Source organism: Olea europaea, chromosome 11 (genome assembly GCF_002742605.1).
Source record: "Olea europaea var. sylvestris chromosome 11, O_europaea_v1, whole genome shotgun sequence".
NCBI classification, from domain to species: Eukaryota; Viridiplantae; Streptophyta; class Magnoliopsida; order Lamiales; family Oleaceae; genus Olea; species Olea europaea.
In genome coordinates, this window is record NC_036247.1 from 14,303,062 (window position 1) to 14,322,493 (window position 19,432).

Here is a 19,432-nt window from a genome sequence, read left to right on the forward strand (position 1 = left end):
AAAAATTATCAAAATTGTGAATAATTATACGTATTTAAAACGAATTAAAAGGAAAAAAGGGGGCAAGAACGACTTTATATATATGCTTTGTTGCGAGTTAATTGTTTCAATGATTATTGAACTTAGGTCTATGTCTTTAATTGGTCGTTGAACTTTAAAATGTAGAGTTACTACTAAATTTTGAAAAATGTCGAGTTTTGGTCACTGAACTTAGGTTAATGTCTTTGATTGTTCACTAAAGTTTAAAATATTGAGTTTTGGCCACTGAACTTTGGAATATGTTGTACATTACTCACCAGCATAACTGTTGAACTTTGAAAAATATCGAATTTATAATGAATAATGTACAACATTTTTCAAGATTCAGTAAGTAATGTACAATATTTTTCAAAGTTCAGTAAGTAATGTATAATATTTTTCTAAGTTCAGTGATCAAAACCCGGTATTTTAAACTTTAGTGAGCAATCGAAGATATAGACCTAAGTTCAATGACCAAATATTGATATTTTTCAAAGTTTAGTGGTCAAAATTTGGCATTTTAAACTTCAATGACCAATTAAAGATATAGATTCAAGTTTAGTTACCAAAACTCGATATTTTAAAATTTAATGGCCAATCAAAGACATGGACTTAATTTCGGTGATCACTGGAACAATTAATTCATGCGTTGCAGCGTAAAGTTACACTATACATAGAGAGAAACGCCCATACTGCACCGCCGTGGCCGATATTTTAATAGAGCAATGGCCACCGCTTTCAGGGTTCTTCTTCTGCTCCTCACATATTCAGGTTCTTGTCAGTCTTTTGTTTTTTAAACTTTTATTTCAAGAAAAACTGTGTAATTATACATGTGCATGTAATGGGCTATTCTGTTTTTCAGCTTGAATTTTTTTCTGTCTCTGCTTCTTTTGCTGAATTAGCTAACAGAGAATATAGTTAGTCAATATACAGATTTTATCGCTTTTTATCTGAATTGATAGTGTTTTGCTCAAATAGGTGACAGAAATTTTGTTCAGGATTCAGATTTTCTTGATTCTGTGTTCTTTATGAATGAAATTCATAGTTCTTTAGTGGAAATTTTTGATATAAGCAGTTGATTCAGCAGCATCATAAAATTTAATGACTGCAGATTCTTGCTATTTAAAGCATAGGAATTTGTTTGGATGATGTGTCTGTTACTCTATTTAAATTATTGACAAATTCAGACTTACAAGTGTTGTTTGTGGGAATTATTCGAGTCAGAGATAGAAATAAGTTATTTTCTACCTAATTAAGTAATTTACTCATATATTCTTTTGATTTCTCAGTGAGGAATTTCGTTCATTTGTTGTGTATTGTACATTTGTTGCCTCACAATCTTCCCACTCTATTCAGATTCGTTTGTTAGTACCCTAGGCCATGGAATTGGCATTAATTATGGTCAAATTGCGAATAATCTTCCTTCGCCGCCCCATGTGGTATATCTCCTTAAATCTCTCAACATGAGCAGAGTGAAGCTTTACGATGCGAATCCAAATGTGTTGACTGCATTCGCCAATTCCAATGTCGAATTTATAATTGGACTAGGGAACGAGTATCTTGAGAAGATGACAGATCCTGTTCAAGCCCAGACATGGATTCAACAGCATGTTCAACCTTATATTTCTCAGACCAAGATCTCTTGCATCACTGTTGGAAACGAGATACTCACGGGCAACGATACTCAATTAATGTCTAATCTGCTACCAGCTATGCAGACAATATATGCTTCTCTTGCAAATCTTGGGCTAAGCAAGGAGGTATATGTGACAACGGCCCACTCGATTGGAATCTTAGGTAACTCTTTCCCTCCTTCTGCAGGCGCATTTCGACAAGATCTCCTCGAGTACTTCCAGCGCATACTAGTTTTCCATTCACAGACGGGATCACCATTCCTTATAAATGCGTATCCCTTTTTTGCATACAAAGATAACCCTGGTCAGGTTTCACTATAGTATGTACTTTTCGAGCCTAATCCTGGGATGAAAGATCCGGGTACGAACTTGAAATACGACAACATGTTATATGCTCAAATTGATGCTGTTTATATGGCAATCAAAGCATTCGGACATACAGATATAAGAGTTCAAGTTTCTGAGACAGGATGGCCATCTGAGGGGGACCCGAATGAGGTAGGCGCTTCTGCAGATAATGCTAGATTGTACAACACTAACTTGCTGAACAGGATACAGCAAAATCAAGGTACTCCAGCGAAGCCGTCAGTCCCAGTCGACATCTATGTTTTTGCACTTTTTAATGAGGATTTAAAGCCCGGTCCAACGTCAGAGAGGAATTATGGGTTGTATTATCCTAATGGTACTCTAGTTTATGATATTGGAACAGCTTTATCATCACAAGGTTATCTTCCACTTCCACTTCCACGCATGGATTATTCTGCTTCAAAGAAAAACGTAAGTAAATATCTAATTTTACACGAACTTGTCTGCTGTTTGTTTTCTGCATCATTTTCCTTTTCTAGTTTGGCCTGAATCATGTATTGTATGTTTAGTAGGGAGGATTTGAAAGTACTAAAATCTTGTTTAGTATACTGTTGGCTCCTCCCCAATACCATGTACTAAACATGCACATAATGACTCAGTTGAGGAACTGCTTCAATCAGTCTAATGATATCTTTTTCTCGTACTTTTCAGGTCTTGTCTTTCTTTAATATTCTCCTTCTTCCCTTAGCTTTTTTATTGTGTTCCCTATAGAAGAGACGGATAGAGAAAATAAGCAGCTAGTTTTATCCAGGTTCGTTGGGGCGGATATTAGAGGTAAGAAGTTCAACACCTTTTACTTTCATTCATCTGCTCAGTGATTTTTTCATATGACGAGATGGTATCCTCCACACTGTGACCTTTTCATGGCTCCGATTTTGTTAGAAATTAAACCCTACTAAATCGACATAAGTGTTTAACAGTGTTTTGTTGAATTTTATCATCGAAAGATCATGATTCTTCAAACCCCAGCTGCATAAATTTCAAAAAGTTTGGACCACATAAAAAGTTTCGGAAAATCTATTTTCAAATTTGTAGCCACTATAAAAGAATGTGTGGAATTGGTTGCCTCTAATTCCATTCAGTAATTGATAATCGAGCTCTAAAACATAATTCTTGAGCTCCATCGAATATTTCTGAATTATTGAGTTCAGCCATCAACTTTGAAGCTTGTTCATGATTCTTGTCTTGTCACACTAAAAGCATATTTGGTAAGCAATACTAAACACAACTTGACGAGGTATAATAGTTTTAGCTTATTTTTGTGGATGTGCCATAAAAGAATCAACCTAAGTGTAAATCTTTGTTGTTGCGCACACGTTTTTTCTGCAATTAGTCAAAAGAAACATTGTTATCGTGCATATTTCATGTAATACATCATGTGCTTGTTTAATTGTAGATTCTGAAGGTCAAGCATCGCTAGTTTTAGAATAACTTTCTTTTATTGCAGTTTACTAAAGTAATGGAAATTACTCTCCTTTCTCGCCACTTGCAATAATGCATATGATTCTCATCACAAAACGATTCCTAACTTCTTCTGGACAAAAGTCCATACTGAACTCTATTAGATTATAGCGATCTCAGATATTTTTTTAATCGACCGCTTAAGCTGAAAGGTACTTTTTTTTTTTTTTTTGTCCCTATCACTTTCTGTCCTTTCTGTTTTCTCTTCCTTTCCTTTTTCTCTTGGTGGCAAAATGAATCTTTGCATCACTATTAGATCAAGTAGTCTGGTGTAGTTTTTTGGTGTCAACTTCAGAGTTACATCAACGCTGCTTTTGGCCTTACAAGAATCAAACTGTTATCCTTCCTCTGTTTCATCTTGCCTTCGAAAAAAGCTTTTAAACCTTAAAATATCTCCTTGATCTACCGAAATCATTTGAGTGGTCTATTGTTTTTTTTTTTTTTTCCCCCTCTTTTGGGTGGAAATTTTAGTTCTTCGTTCTAGAGCTGTAACATCGGCGTGATGCTTGAGCCACATGGTTTGTGACTTTCAACATCATGGAGCCCGTCTTTTTCGCCTTTATATGTGTTCTCACATCTGCTCGACTTAAATAAGATAAGAATGAGAGATCAAATGTGTTTGTTTCGTTAAATTCAAACCGGCCATCGTCTATATACCACCGAATCTGCTGACCTGTTATTTATGCGGTCCAACAATGTTGAAACCACCAATGAAACGAGGACATGATGAGCTTATTGAAACTTCATTTTGTCTATTATTATTAATCAGTTGAACCATAGACAACATGGTGTTGGATGGACTGAGGAAACATAATGGCAAATAATGTACTAAGCTTTACCTTTCTGATAGGACGTCGCTTTAATTAGCATACAAGCATTAATTTGTAAGCATGATTGTTACTTTTTAGTAACTTGTCTAAAAGTTACACAGTCTCTCTCTTTGGGATTTCAGTTAAAAAATTTACTTTTTGCTGAACTCTGTGTAATTCATTTTTACGTCCATTTGCAGGGAGTCGAAAAGCTACCCAATAGAGAATTTCATATACATTATCGTATCAAGACCATGCTGCAGTGACAGAAAAAAATGACAGAAGGCTTGACCTATATTCACAACATGGGTGGGGGCCACTTTTTTTTGAAATTTTTTATTCAGGTCGGGCCCGCATGCTGTGAGTGGGTGTCAAAGCATCGGTCAGTTCTCTTCTGTCAGTCCGGCTTCTTCCTATCATATTTTATAGTTGGACAAGAAATGTTTTATAGACCGAGAAAAGGGTTATATCACAACTGTAGTTTAGGATTGCTATGTATTATTTATAAATGAATTTTATTGCTGATTCCATCAAATACAATTAGTTCAATCAATCCTTATTGAATTTATCAGGGTGGGTGGTCCTTGGAAAAAAAAAAAAAATTGACGGTAAATTTACGAAAAGATATAAATGAACAGTAAATAAGTAAATTAATTGAAATGTGTTGTTGAAAAATGATTCATAAATTTTGCCAAAGGCAACTACACCAAGTTAGAAAATTTTAGGTTTCTTTCTATTACTTTTTGTATAATTGCGGAACTAACTATAACAGTGCATATATATATATTTTTTAAATTATCAGTATATTTCATAAATTTTAAGTTGCAATCCAATATTCTTTTGGATTCCTCACACTATCCGTATATATCACTAAAAATGAAGACGAGGTACTAGACATAATTTCACCTACATCTACTACAATATCCAATACATATAAATCGACTTACTACATTTCGAGAGTAAGAGAAAAATGGAAAAAAATCACTTTTATATCATGGTGTATAGCTCCCTCACATGTTGAGGGAGTCCACATGAATAAAATAATTGCGAGTGTACAGCTTTTAAAAGCTGTTCACCAAGTAAAACGGAGAATAATTAACCTAGACTTTGATGGGGATGAAATTTATTATTTTTATATAAAGAGTTCCAAATTTGAAATCCGGAAAATATTTTGACTTGTTTTTCCTATTTATGACAACCCAATATTGTCTAATCCCCTACTGAACAACGTAAAAGAGAAGTCAACCAATTCTCCCAGCTTAATTCTGTTGAAGCTTAAGTTGCAACTATAAGGTCAGAATAAAACGAAGCTATTCATCGTGAAATGAATGAATGTTTTGTACAACGTAACAAAATGCAGAAGTGCATATACATTGTTTAATGTCACAAAATTGTAAAAATTCAGTTTAATGTGAAATGTTGTTTGAATTGCATACATAGATTGTTTGGCTATGCTTATAAGCTGGTTTGATAATATTGAACAATATTGCTTCTTCGGTCCAAAACTCGGAAATTTCTCGGATAATGATGCAAAGCGGATGTTAAGATGCACTATTTTTAAGATCAGCCTAGACCCTACTGTATGAAACACATTTAGTAAGGCGACACAATATTGGACGATATTAAAAAGATAAAAATACTAAAATCTTATCTAGGAGCACCCCCTCCGCTGAAGAGGTGAATAAGAGAGCAGAAGATGGCAGAAAAATAGCAAGAGGAATTGACTAATAAATGGGGTACTTTTAAAATTGACCTAGTTAAAAGTTCTTATTTTCACTTTGACTTTTAAAAACTTGAAAATTATTACATTAACACCTTGAATGGTAAAAGACATAGATGCCCTTAAACATCTGTTTGTGCCATATTTTTGACTCATTTTAATGAAAAATTCGACCGTTTCAACTGTGATGGTGGGCCCTTGTACAGTGCACTTATCAGACGTTGCAGCAGTCAAGAAGCATAAAATTTCCAATTTTGCCCATACCACGTGAAAGTGTCAGCAAATTGTGGAAAGTCATAGAAGTAGGCAAAAAATAGTCAGAAAGCTGCATTATGAAGACAGTCACAAAAGTTAGCAAAGAATAGTCAAAAGTGTCGGCTATATTTTTGCATTATTAAACACAATGAAGACAGATACAACCACTTCCAAGATTTTTAGGTGACCATTTTAATTGCTTAGACATTTGCAAAAAAATAAAAAAATAAAATCTCAGAATAACGAAGACACCCCCCCGAACCGAACACAATGTAAATGAAAAAAAAAAAGAAAAAAAATGTCAAAATTCGACAATTGCAACTTGTGTTGGGAACAAGTAACTATGCATACGATCAAGGATTTTCCATCTCTGCTTCAACACACCAAATGCACGTTCAATGACATTCCTACACGAAGAGTGCCTGAAGTTGAACTTCTCACGAGCATTTCAAAACCTAAGATGCTGACCTGTTCGTTCGTCGCGAAACTGCTAAAAGTAATACAGTATGTCTGAACCTTTGTACGGGGCCATATACCCCGGCCGATGAGCAAAATCGAAATCCACCAAATAATACTTTCCCGTTGCTGGCTGCGGAAATTCTATCTCCGGGCTGTATATAGCATGAGCTAAAATCCGTGCGTCATGCATGTTCCCGGTATAACCAACAAGCACGAATGTGAAACATAAATTGAAATCACATGCGGCCAACAAATTTTGGGTTGGTATTCCTTTTCGACCAATGAAGTTCACTCGTTCGTGACGTGGGAGCATGGCTCGCACGTGTGTTCCGTCAATAGCCCCAATACAATCCTGAAATAGTGGATGCTTGTTCGGGTCCGGCTTGTGTGGCTCGACACCGTCATTGTAGTTATGCGTCGGTCGTATAATACGTTCAGATAGCGACATGACGGCACGTAGCACCTCTTTGAAGAATTGACAGACAGTTTGCAAAGAGTGATTGAAAATCGTTGTCACCTGCCGATATCCCTTTCCGTGTGCAAGTATGCACAGAAACATACCAACTTTCTTGTAGATATCTATCTGCTGGCTACTTGTTAAACCATATTCGTCTCGCAGCAAATGTGTAAAGTGGCGCAACATTGGTGGGTACATTCAGAACTCTTGGTAGCACACATCTTTCCATTCCCGCTCACAGCCTCCATCATGAACATGTGCTCATTTCTGAAGAACGGGAATCATCGCACCCGATTTCGCTGTGTGCGATAATAGATTCGAGCATCGATCCCTGCAACGGCTGAAAATGTGACCCAAGTTGTCACGTCATTCGCAAGACAGTCAAACAACTCATCCTCGAGCTCTTCTTCTACGTCGGATCCTGGTTGTAGCACGCAATCAAAGCTCAGATCACCCATAGCGTACCACCAATCCAGGAACACGTTATCGCAATAAGGTTCTTGGCCACCCATTGGGGGACATTCATTTATATAGGGGAATGCAAAAGCCAAGTTTGCCTCATTGTAGCAAGTGGGCTAATTGATTGGGTGAATGAAAACAAAAAAGACAAAGGCTGCATGATTGGAGACATGTTATACAGCAAAAATGGGTTGTAAGATTCCCTGCAAAATGAGTACATATATAGGACATGCTATTCAACACGAGTAAAATACGCAACATAATACAAGTTGTAAAAAAATACAATGAATAATCCTATTTATACTAACATTCCCTAAACCTAATTAAAATTGGAATTAAACTCCTAAACTATTGTAGAAACGTAACTAGACTCCTAAGAATAAATTCTATTAACTTGATCAAGGTTTGAGAGTAATATGTTTCTCCTTTATTATTCTTCAATTTCTCCTTTAATTTAACTTGATCAACGTTGAGAGTAATGGGTTTTACAGATTTGGCAAAATTGCTCCCAGTTTGCTTGGCTTCCTCCACCTTCATGAAATCTCGGTCTTTCAGCTTATTACCTCCATCATATTGAACTCCATGACTCGACCATGCATTCATATGGTTTTATTGGCCCAAATTATTTCCAACTTCTCACCCGAACCCGCCTTCCACAATCAGCCAAAGCACATCACAACAGTAAGCAACACATATTGACAATAGTAGCTACATAACATTAGTACAAACACAAGTGTCCAAACCGTCCATTTATGAGCAGGTAAAAGTACAAGAAAAATTAAATGTTCGGGGTGCACCACTATAGTATTACATAAGTACGTAGCAAACAGTGAACTCCTAGTGGAGTGATTTGCCACGCTCATTGAACTGCCATTCAATCCATTCGAACTTTTCGTCCGCATCTCTCATGACAGATAACATATCCCGATAGCGTTTCTGCGCCAGGAGTGTGCATACATAGAAATACAGAGGGGTGCGACGCTGTAGCCGTCCTACCGCAAACAACTCCTCGATACATGCGGCCCCGACGTTCTCGTTATCATGTATGACGCTATTGAGCTTTGCGGCCACTTCTGCAATGGTCGCTCGTTCCACGGAAAATGAGAGATCACGGGCCGAAATTTTCTTGTGCTTCCCCTTTCGTCCCTTCGTGGACGATTGTCGTTTCTCACCACTTCGAGCACTCGAAGTGTTCATACTTGCTGGACCAGTTCCACCGTCCCCCTCATCGCTAGAATTGCTGCCCTCTCTGTCAACGGGAATGTCATCCAAGTGGTCCCCTGCTGCACTATTCTCAAACACAGCTAAACCCGTTCTAGACAACAGGCTCGGGGTCGTTGCATACTTGTCACCGTCGTAGCTTTCACCAAATAGCATGCGATAGCGGATGTAAATCTCGCTCACATTTTTGTCCTTGAAATCCTTGTAGTCTTTGTTCTCCTGCAGTAATGAATGCAAAAAAAAAAATGAAAATTGAAATATGCTATAGACAAACATATCCTGGTAGGAAAGAAACTCGGCAAAAATCAGATTAATGGACTCCAGAATTTCATGTTTCTGGGACAAATTTTCATCAACCAACTTGCAAGGATTTTCTTTCACGTTCAATCTGCCATTCAAGAGGATATTACATAGTGATGGTTTTAGAAAACAAAGAACTCATCACTCAATCGAGTCACAGGAAGTTTCAGAGATTGTCTACAGAGACTTTTCTCTCTCAATCTCACTCTCTCAACAGAAAATGCTCCCCTCTTGCTCACATTCTATTCTCAGCCCTCGTGGTTCTATTTATAGCCACAGATCAAGAGATATACAACAAGTGTATATATATACATCAGTTATAATGACTACCAGATTACAAGTAACAGTTTCATTAATTCTAACTAATTGTAACCCGCTTAACTGATTGTCTAACTATAGTGTTTAACCAACTAAACGCAAGAATCAATTAGTTACAACATGGTATACAAGGACCGAATTTATCAATCCAAAAGAATTTGATAAACCTATATCAGAATTGATCAAAGAAACTACTTGTGGACTGGGGGTGGATTACTGTTATGATTGCACTGGAGTTCCAAAGCTGCTAAATGAAGCAATTGAGGGATCCAAAGCGGTAAAATTCCTCAAATATTTCTGTCAATTTCAATATCAGTAATGGCTTTTCCTATTGATCATAACATAAGACTAATTTCGTTTTAACCGTGTCATTTAAACAGGGACTTGGGACAATAGTTTTCATTAGTGCAGGACTTCGTTTGAGTGGGGAGCTCGAATACATTCCAATCTTGTGTGATAGGACAATTAAAGGGTCCATTTATGGTGGAGTAAGACCTCAAACAGACCTTCTTAAAATAGTTGAGAAATGCATAAATAAGGTATAAACCATTTCGAGTTTCATGATGAAATCTAGAAGCTTTATTGATTGAATCACCTCGTTTAAAAATTTAAGTTGTTGAAAAAAGAAAACACACTTTCGTCACTTCCTTAAAATAATTGATTATGCCTTTTTGTACATGGACTGAAAAAAAATGTTGTTTGAACAGCTGGATGAACTATTGACCCATGAAGTTTCACTCGAAGAAATTAACAAGGCATGGGAGTATGTGAAGCATCCTAGCTGTGTTAAAGTTGTTATCAAATATTAGAGCAAATGAAAGTACACAAGCAGAGAAATAACAAAAGCCGAAATCAGAACCTTGTTTGCATTTCATATGGCATGCAAGATTAACAACTTCAGTTTAATTTCCGGCAACAACATGGTATGTGCATGCTCAAATAAACAACAACAAACTACCATATAGTTGCAAGGCACATCGATTTGTGTCTGGGTTGTAGGTTGTGGTGATTAATGGAAACGTTACAAACGCTGCAAATTCAAAACCGGCGCCTTACCCTGATTTTTCGCGTCCACCACTTCTCGGATGCTACAATGTAACCCGTTGGCAGATCGTACTCGACCCCGCTGCAGGATAAGAGTTCGCGGAGGCGTTTGTGGTCACGACGCATTTTATCCCAATGGTTGCAGAGTTATTGTTTTGTCCAATTGTGGCCGGACGACGAATTGAATAATGCAACCACACGCTCCCAGCCTTGTTTCGTGAAACACCTGCCATGGCGATGACCTTCAGCAGTGGCAGTTTCACAAGCTGCTATGAACGTCATCCGTTCTGTCGCTTCCACCTCGCGTTTCTTCTTGATTCTAAGCCCCTGTTTGCAAGAACTCGTGCATCGGAAAATTCTTGCTGTAGGTCGAAGCCCATCTACAGAGAAGGAGCGCCAAGTGGTCGGAAAAAGCAAAAGTAAAATATGAACCGTAAATGGTGTGCTTAGCCATCGGCTTACCTCAGTAGAGTGTGGATCCATGAAGTTTGTCGTCGATTTCAACCAGAGGCAGCAGGGATGCCGGCGTTGGACTACTGACTTTTTGCCAAACAAAAAGAATTTGTGCAGACTGGGAACACGAACGCACGCCCAGACGAAAATGAATCTCGGACGGTACCTTGTATTCTTACTCCATTGTCTGTTGATGGTCACTTCCCGGTGACCTTTGCGAAAATCACGCAAATGAATGGAGGGTCTTCTGCAGAAGGCGTTGCTGGAGACGAAAATGGGACTTTAGTCACTAGAGAGAGTCTGGAGACGAAGTGTTCTGGGAAAGCAGTAGAAGGGCAAAGGAGGAAAGAATATATATTTCTACCATGTGACTCTTTAATAGGTGTCACAGAGTTGCAGGACCAAACGGTCCAATTTTTCATTAAAATGAGCCAAAAATATGGCACAAACAGGGTATAAATATATTATATAATTACAAAATATTGGATAGTTTAAAAGACATTATTATCCTTTTAGTTAATAATTGAAAACCAAACACTTCCTCACTTATAAAACTGCAGAACGAGTTTCGAACACAGAAAAGCTATCATTTTTTATCAGCTTGAACCTCAAAATATCAAAAAAACTTTCAAACGCCGAATCCAGAATTTTTTTTAGATCAATTACTTCAAATCGGTAAGTATATTTACACATGCTTAATTTCGATTTCAGTAAATTAGTGTACGTTTGAGTAGTTAAATAACACAGTAGTTAGTAAATTTTTTTTTAACAAACCTATAATTTTTTCTTTAAAATCATAAAAAAATAAAAAGTCATACGTAAAATAAACAGTCCGACAATCAACTGTGGGATATTAACAAAGACTGTTAGACAGCAGAGTCGGCTGCTAGACAGTCGTCTAACAGTCGACAGACGACTGTCTTAAAGCTGACGATCGACTGTTAGTCGGCTGTTAAATAGCCAACAGTCGGCTGTTTTTCCCCGACTGTTGTACGAATTTTTTTATTATTATTAATTTCTGTTTTAGCAATTGTCTTATAATTTTAATTACAAGTTGATTATATAAATAAATATTTGAATTTTTGTTGTTATAATTGATTTAAAAATTTTATATCGTCATACAGATATGATAATTCCGGTCTATTATTTCGGTGATTTCGAATTGAATGAAAATAATATATGGGAATGGAGATGGACGAGTGATGTATTTGGTTGTATTGCAATTCCCGTAATAGAGAGTACATCATATGCGAAAGTGTACCAGGATTTGCAAAATAAGCTGAATGTCGATTCTTCTCGGTACGATATGTAACTGAGATATTTATTTAATGGTTATGGGGATTCGTCCATTCTGATGCCACATATATTTGTTCTAATGATGTTCAATTGAATTATCTACTAGAATTGAATAAAATGCATAGGACTCCGACTGTTCTTGGCGTGACTTTAGTTAAGAAGGATGTTGTTGAAGGTGAACGTGAAGATTCAGATGGAATGGATAATAATGATCGAGATTTTTGGGAGACAGTGGAGATAGTTCCTGCAGATGATGTGGTTATTCCCAAGACAATTGCTACTGATCGTGAAGTCGTTGTTATGCACAGAATTCCTTCGACAGTTGAGGACAACGAAAATATAAATGATTTTACAAATGAAAATTTAATTACTTTATCCCGACAGAAACCTAAGCGGGGTGGGTGGAACAAGTGGACCGTCTTCTAATTCTTCGCGTGTGGCTCCCGATGATAAGAATTTGTATATCGAACAACTATTTGAAACCAAGAAAGATTTGCAGGAAGCTGTGCATCGGATGACATTAAAATATAACTTTAAGTTCAAGGTAAAGAAATCAACCAAGTCATTGTTGACAGTTGCCTGCGTTGACGACAATTGTAATTGGCGCTTGAGTGTGACTAAGATGGACACGAATGAGTGCTTTGTAATTCGCAAATATGCACGGGAACATACTTGCGAAGTGGAAATTTGTCGAAATGATCACAGGCAAGCTCGAGCATGGTTTATTAATCGACAGATAATGTATAAGTATCAGGATCTACAGACGATCTACCTACCTTCGGACATCATTAACGACGTCCGTCGAGAGTATGAAGTGGTCATGAGCTACCAGAAGGCCTGGAAGGCCAAAGAATGTACGTTTGAGGATTTAATGGGATCAGCCGATGAGAGTTATGCTAAATTGGGCAGGTATTGCCATAACATCGTGAGAACTAATCCTGGCTCGACATTTTTTATTGAGATGGAGGGCTGTGATTGTTTTAAGTATTTCTTCATAACTCTCGGACAATGTATTCGGGGTTTTTGAAATGCAATGCGACCTGTAATTCTAGTTGATGGTACAACTCTGAAAGCTAGATATCAAGGCAAGTTGATTTTTGCTACATGTCAAGACGTCAACATCCAAATTTATCCTCTTGCATTTGGCATAGTCGACAACGAGAATGATCTGTCAATGCGTTGGTTCTTTTCTAAACTGAGGGAAGTGATCGGGGAAGTCGAAAACCTTGCCTTTGTAACTGATTGGGGACAGTCTATAATAAACGGTATCGCTGAAGTTTTTCCCGAGGCACATCACGGGTATTGCATGTACCATATACAAGGCAATTTGAAGACTAGATATCGGGGTAAAGACATCGTTTCATTATTTAGAAGAACAGTCGAAACTTACAGTGTTTAAGAGTGTAATCAGTTCATGGCCGAGATAGGAAGTAAATCATTAGCGACATGGAAATATCTAACGAACATGAGGATTGGACATTGGGCGGGTCATACTTTCCAGGATGCCGATACAACATGGTGACGTTGAATAACGCGGAGTCTCTCAATGCATTATTTAAGAAGGATCGAGAGTTACCAATTCTCGTAATGATTGAGAATATTCGTAACAAGTTACAACAGTGGTTTCATGACCGACGTGCGACATCACAGAGTTGCACCAATGTCTGGCCCCAGCTCAAGAGGAGAAACTCTTCAAGGCTGCAGATGTTGCGAGAAAGTTGAATGTGGAAGCACTTGATGAGTTTCGCTTCTCCGTGCAAATGTGCACGTAATACGGCATACATGATTGATTTGACTGATAACACATGCACTTGTATGAGATTTCAGTTAGAGAGTTTTTCATATGAGCATGCAGTCGTCATGGCCATGTATCGAAGCTTTACAGCGAGAACATTATGCTCTTTGTACTACACGACTGAGTCGTGGAAAGCAGCAGATGCTGAGACTATATTTCTTCTGTCGAATGAAGCCGAGTTGAAAGTTCCTGATCATATTCTCCCATTCAATAGTTTGTTGCCACCAGTAGTTGAACCGCATGATCCTGGACGTCCAAGTACATCTAAAATATCATCTACCAGAGAGTTTCCTCGACCGCGTAGGTGCGACAGGTGAAAAGCCATAGGACATACTCGTCAATTTTGTACTAGTCAAATTTCCCTAAATGACATTTAGACTGTACACTGTTCAATGTTTATTCGAGATCACAAATAATTACGAAGAACAGTTACAAATAATTAATTACAAAAAAGTTTTATAAAGATTAATTACAAAAAAATATATACAAATATTAATTACAAAAAAGTTTTACAAAGATTAATTACAAAAAAATATTTATAAATAATCTATGGATCACAATTAAATTTGAATAAGTCGCACGCTAACTTATTCCGCCAATTCTGTATTCATGACTAATTGATTCTACCAACATTATGTACTATACTCAAAAATTCTATGTACTTGATTACGAAAATGTCATAGTCGACCCTACAAATGAACAATATTGTGTTAGCTTGGTTCAAATTTAATTTTAAAAAAAGATTACAAACACTTACGATATAGACTGCCTAGCCGTCGTCTTATCCCGCATGATGGCTAGTTTGTCCTGCATAGTCAAGATCACCCGTCTAGCCATCATAGGAACGATCACAATCACCGGCTCTATGTTTTGCTCAAGCTGCTCCTGTGTCAGACATGAATGATCGAGGTCATATACATATATCGTCGACTCAGAGAACACGATCTCCAGTGCAATGCAGTAATGATTGACGATCACTGGAATGTACATATGCGTACAGCCCTCCCACGACTTTCCCCCAAAAGTCGGTGACAAGCTGATGACCCACTCGAGCATATATGTGGAAAGCACGTACCCGTTACCCATAAGTTGGAGCGACTGATACTCGATGGTAATGACACAAAAAATTCGGTGTTCAGTATTATTCGGCCAAGCTTGTAGAAAAATTGTGGATATCTCTCAACTCGATCACGCAACAAGTCCATGACCATGTCGATGTACTACATAAACGAAAAAGAAATAAATAATTATTTCATTTAACAAATTAAATGTATTGTATACAAACAATAACAATAACACTTCACTTACATTGTCGACGAGCTAAGCCCCCTGAGTGGTGATATCATGAAACCACTTGTATGAGTCCGATATCGTTCTTCCGACTATCATACGGGTGATGCTGAAAAAAAAAAGTTAAACGAAACTTATACGAGTACTGGTACTCTACTAAATCATACAATACTTATCTGGGTAACATTGCTCGCCACTGAGCCTCGAATGCTTTTCATTTGGCATGATCGACCTCCCGAAACATATTGGGGTACGTCCCGTCGATGAACCTCCTCCTCTTCGTCTCAGTGGTGAAGGGAGAGATGACGTATTGTGACGGCACTCTCGGCCTCTTGCCGACCACCATCTCCGGCACATCAACAAAACGCTTATTTGCCTTAGTCACCTCATCCACCCCGACTATCGTCACCTTCTCTATCCCGACTACCGCCACCTCCTCCATCTCGGGGCTTGCCCCTTTCTCCGCCCCGGCTATCGTCACCTCTTCCACCTCGGGGCTCGCCACCTCCTCAGCCCGAGGATCGCCACCTTCTCTACCATCCCTCCCATCCCCTCCTGCTCCACGGATAATAGAAAAGATTTCAATGCATCATCGTACTACAACTGTCGGTGACCCTCATATCTATCACCCTCATCTCTATCACCATCTCTGTCGCCCCCCCGGTTACCACCTCCGTCAACCCATCGGTTGCCAACTATATCACCTCGAAGTGCTTTGATCTCATCCTGGAGCACTCTAACATCAGCGGACTAATCTTGGACCCTTCCTACCAGATCATCGACCATATATGTGATCTCTCGACGCAACCCATTAACCTGCTCTGCTATAAATCGACTCAGACAAGCATACAGATCATCAAAACTCTGACTATGTGCGAGAGATCCACAGGGAGGTCCTTGGACAGGGTCGCCGGAGGTGATGTCCTGTGGGGCGAAGGCGATGTCGCGGGGGTGGAGGCGATGCCCTCGGGGGTGGAGGTCGTAGATCAACCAGACCATGCTCCTACACAAACAACAATATTACGAATTATTAACTTGATTCGTAATTACTCTATATGTGATCTCTCGACGCAACCCATTAACCTGCTCTGCTATAAATCGACTCAGACAAGCATACAGATCATCAAAACTCTGACTATGTGCGAGAGATCCACAGGGAGGTCCTTGGACAGGGTCGCCGAAGGTGATGTCCTGTGGGGCGAAGGCGATGTCGCGGGGGTGGAGGTCGTAGATCAACCAGACCATGCTCCTACACAAACAACAATATTACGAATTATTAACTTGATTCGTAATTACTAACTCCTACAAAATGGTAATTGTTAAATTATATTCAATTCACTCACCCAATCTCGATCGTCCATTGAATCGGACATCTAGTCGTCTTGGGTGTGCGGAAGGCCGAATTCACGCACACAACCTTGAGCCTCCTCCATCGACGACGTCAACTCAAATATAGTTTCAAGATGACATATTGACATTTAAATTAGTTAATGATCATGTAATCAAATTTTAAATTATGTACAATATAAACCACAAATACATAATACTCACCTGAGGGTCATCGAGGAGAGCCGATAACTGTCTCCCAGTGGGACATCCCTCCGCTCGAGATGCTCTCCAATGGTGCATCCGAGGGCAGCATGTCTCCCCTCACCTTGCAAAACGGGTACCCAATAGAGGGACAGTCTTGTACACCCAAATCTATAATACATACAATCATTATATACAAATTCAATAGGAAAAATAATTTAACATTGATTATGTTAATCATTTACTTGCATCGCCAAGGGCAATCCATAAGTGTCGCACTTGCGCATGACCTCCTTGGGTTTCGAGTGCGATCGGGTGAAGACGTGTACGGTATCCTCAAAATATCTCCGGTCCCGTGGATGGTCGTTGAAACGATCAATATCATCAACAATCTCCAGATAGAAGGGGTCGATCGCAGTCTTCTTGTGGTGACACCGTAACACGCTCTCAACGATGTAGACCGTGCCTAACTTCAAACTATCTAACATTTGGCCACACCTCCTAATTGCATCGATCAGCTGTGGTAGAAGCACACTCCCCTGTTCCTGAAAGTAAGTGTCATGCTCGTGGATGGTCGTTGAAACGATCAATATCATCAACAATCTCCAGATAGAAGGGGTCGATCGCAGTCTTCTTGTGGTGACACCGTAACACGCTCTCAACGATGTAGACCATGCCTAACTTCAAACTGTCTAACATTTGGCCACACCTCCTAATTGCATCGATCAGCTGTGGTAGAAGCACACTCCCCTGTTCCTGAAAGTAAGTGTCATGCAATCTATTCACCAATTGTGTCATCGCCCATCATCTTTAATCTTGGGATCAGGGAAAACTCGAACATCGAAAAACTGGTAACTTTGCCCCCGATTGCGAAGTGGAGGACATCGCCGTCAACTGGACTCAGCAATCGACATAGAAGTGTATCAATAATCCGATTCGAGTACTGCAGATCTCTCAACGAGTACAAGGGCCATAGGAAGGACTAACACAACATATCAACATGCTGATCATCGAACAACTCTAACACCGCAGTGAAACTGTCAAAGCTACTATTCCACGTAACTTTGCTTGACATCTGTCTCAACTCTGTGTCAATATGATAATTCATCACTGTGAAAATTCAAAATGTTTTGTACAAGAGATAATAGAATAAGTATAATAACAGAAAATTAAGCGAACGAAATTGTAAATACAATACGAAACACGCAGATTCATAGTAATTAAAATCATTAATACAGTGAAATATTTTACCCTATTATCAATAATGTCAATTTTTTTCCCTAATATAAAAAAAAGATAATAAGTATTAAAATCAACATTAGAATTTAAAGAATTATTCAAAATTATAATTACAAAAATTAATGAAATTCGATGAACGAAAAGAATATTATTTATCAAAAACTATTAATAAAAATAAATACGAAATTTAAATTTAAAATTAAATAATTATTAAAAATTACAATTACAAAAATTAATTTCGATGAACGAAAAGAATATTATTTATAAAAAACAATTAATAAAAATAAATACGAAATTTAAATTTAGAATTAAATAATTATTAAAAATTACAATTACAAAAATTAATTAAATTCGACGAATGAAAAAGAATATTATTTCTAAAAAATAACTAATAAAAATACAGTTAAATTTAAATTTAAATTTAAATAATTATTCAAAATTACAATTACAAAAATTAATGAAATTCGATGAACGAAAAGAATATTATATATCAATAACTATTAATAAAAATAAATATGAAATGTAAATTTAAAATTCAATAATTATTAAAAATTACAATTACAAAAATTAATTAAATTCGACGAATGAAAAAGAATATTATTTCTAAAAAATAATTAATAAAAATACAGTTAAATTTAAATTTAAATTTAAATAATTATTCAAAATTACAATTACAAAAATTAATGAAATTCGATGAACGAAAAGAATATTATATATCAAAAACTATTAATAAAAATAAATATGAAATGTAAATTTAAAATTAAATAATTATTAAAAATTACAATTACAAAAATTAATTAAATTCGATAAACGAAAAGAATATTATTTATAAAAAAATAATTAAAAAAATTAAATATGAAATTTAAATTTAAAATTAAATAATTATTAAAAATTACAATCACAAAAATTAATTTAATTCGATAAATGAAAATAATATTATTTATAGAAAATAATTAATAAAAATAAATATGAAATTTAAATTTAAATTTAAATAATTATTAAAAATTATAATTACAAAAATTAGTTAAATTCGATGAACGAAAAGAATATTATTTATAAAAAAAATAATTAATAAAATTAAATATGAAATTTAAAATTAAATAATTATTCAAAGTTACAATAATAAGAATTAATGAAACTCGATCAATGAAAAAAATATTATTTATCAAAAACTATTAATAAAAATAAAAGTGAAATCTAAAATCAAATAATTATTCAAAATTACAATGACAAAAATTAATGAAATTCGATTAACGAAAAGAATATTATTTATAAAAATTATTAATAAAACTAAATATGAAATTTAAA

At 36.8% G+C, this 19,432-nt stretch overlaps 2 protein-coding genes, 1 long non-coding RNA gene and 2 pseudogenes across 3 annotated transcripts; 2 read left to right on the top strand and 3 right to left on the bottom strand.

The window, feature by feature from the left end:
- Window positions 1-709: 709 nt before the first annotated feature.
- LOC111403515 lies at window positions 710-4,841 on the top strand (annotated as a pseudogene).
- On the bottom strand, window positions 4,625-7,377 carry LOC111404502. Its single transcript, XM_023033298.1, has 4 exons — window positions 6,767-7,377; window positions 6,586-6,685; window positions 6,273-6,333; window positions 4,625-4,701 (listed from the first exon to the last, which is right to left on the bottom strand). Exons 1-4 carry the CDS (start codon window positions 7,375-7,377, stop codon window positions 4,625-4,627), a joined length of 849 nt encoding a protein of 282 aa, XP_022889066.1.
- A 1,795-nt stretch (window positions 7,378-9,172) lies between these two features.
- LOC111404503 lies at window positions 9,173-10,295 on the top strand (annotated as a pseudogene).
- A 4,327-nt stretch (window positions 10,296-14,622) lies between these two features.
- Window positions 14,623-15,122, bottom strand: LOC111403516. The gene is made up of 2 exons (XM_023032057.1): window positions 14,823-15,122; window positions 14,623-14,754 (listed from the first exon to the last, which is right to left on the bottom strand). Exons 1-2 carry the CDS (start codon window positions 15,119-15,121, stop codon window positions 14,679-14,681), a joined length of 375 nt encoding a protein of 124 aa, XP_022887825.1. The 5' UTR covers window position 15,122; the 3' UTR covers window positions 14,623-14,678.
- A 1,446-nt stretch (window positions 15,123-16,568) lies between these two features.
- LOC111403517 lies at window positions 16,569-17,437 on the bottom strand. Its single transcript, XR_002704486.1, has 3 exons — window positions 17,131-17,437; window positions 16,699-17,056; window positions 16,569-16,604 (listed from the first exon to the last, which is right to left on the bottom strand). It is a non-coding gene; the product is annotated as an uncharacterized LOC111403517 (long non-coding RNA).
- Window positions 17,438-19,432: the final 1,995 nt, after the last annotated feature.

Excerpts from the sequence above, each read along its gene's own strand:
- LOC111403516 (XM_023032057.1), bottom strand. The coding sequence starts at position 15,121 with ATGCTCGAGTGGGTCATCAGCTTGTCACCGACTTTTGGGGGAAAGTCG. Across the intron at positions 14,755-14,822 it reads ACGGCTAGGCAGTCTATATC|GGTCGACTATGACATTTTCG; the intron begins GTAAGTGTTTGT and ends GTTCATTTGTAG.
- LOC111404502 (XM_023033298.1), bottom strand. The coding sequence starts at position 7,377 with ATGTACCCACCAATGTTGCGCCACTTTACACATTTGCTGCGAGACGAA. Across the intron at positions 6,334-6,585 it reads GTTACTTGTTCCCAACACAA|CTTTCTGACTATTTTTTGCC; the intron begins GTTGCAATTGTC and ends TTCATAATGCAG. Across the intron at positions 4,702-6,272 it reads TTTGCTGACACTTTCACGTG|GAAGAAGCCGGACTGACAGA; the intron begins GTATGGGCAAAA and ends AAAATATGATAG.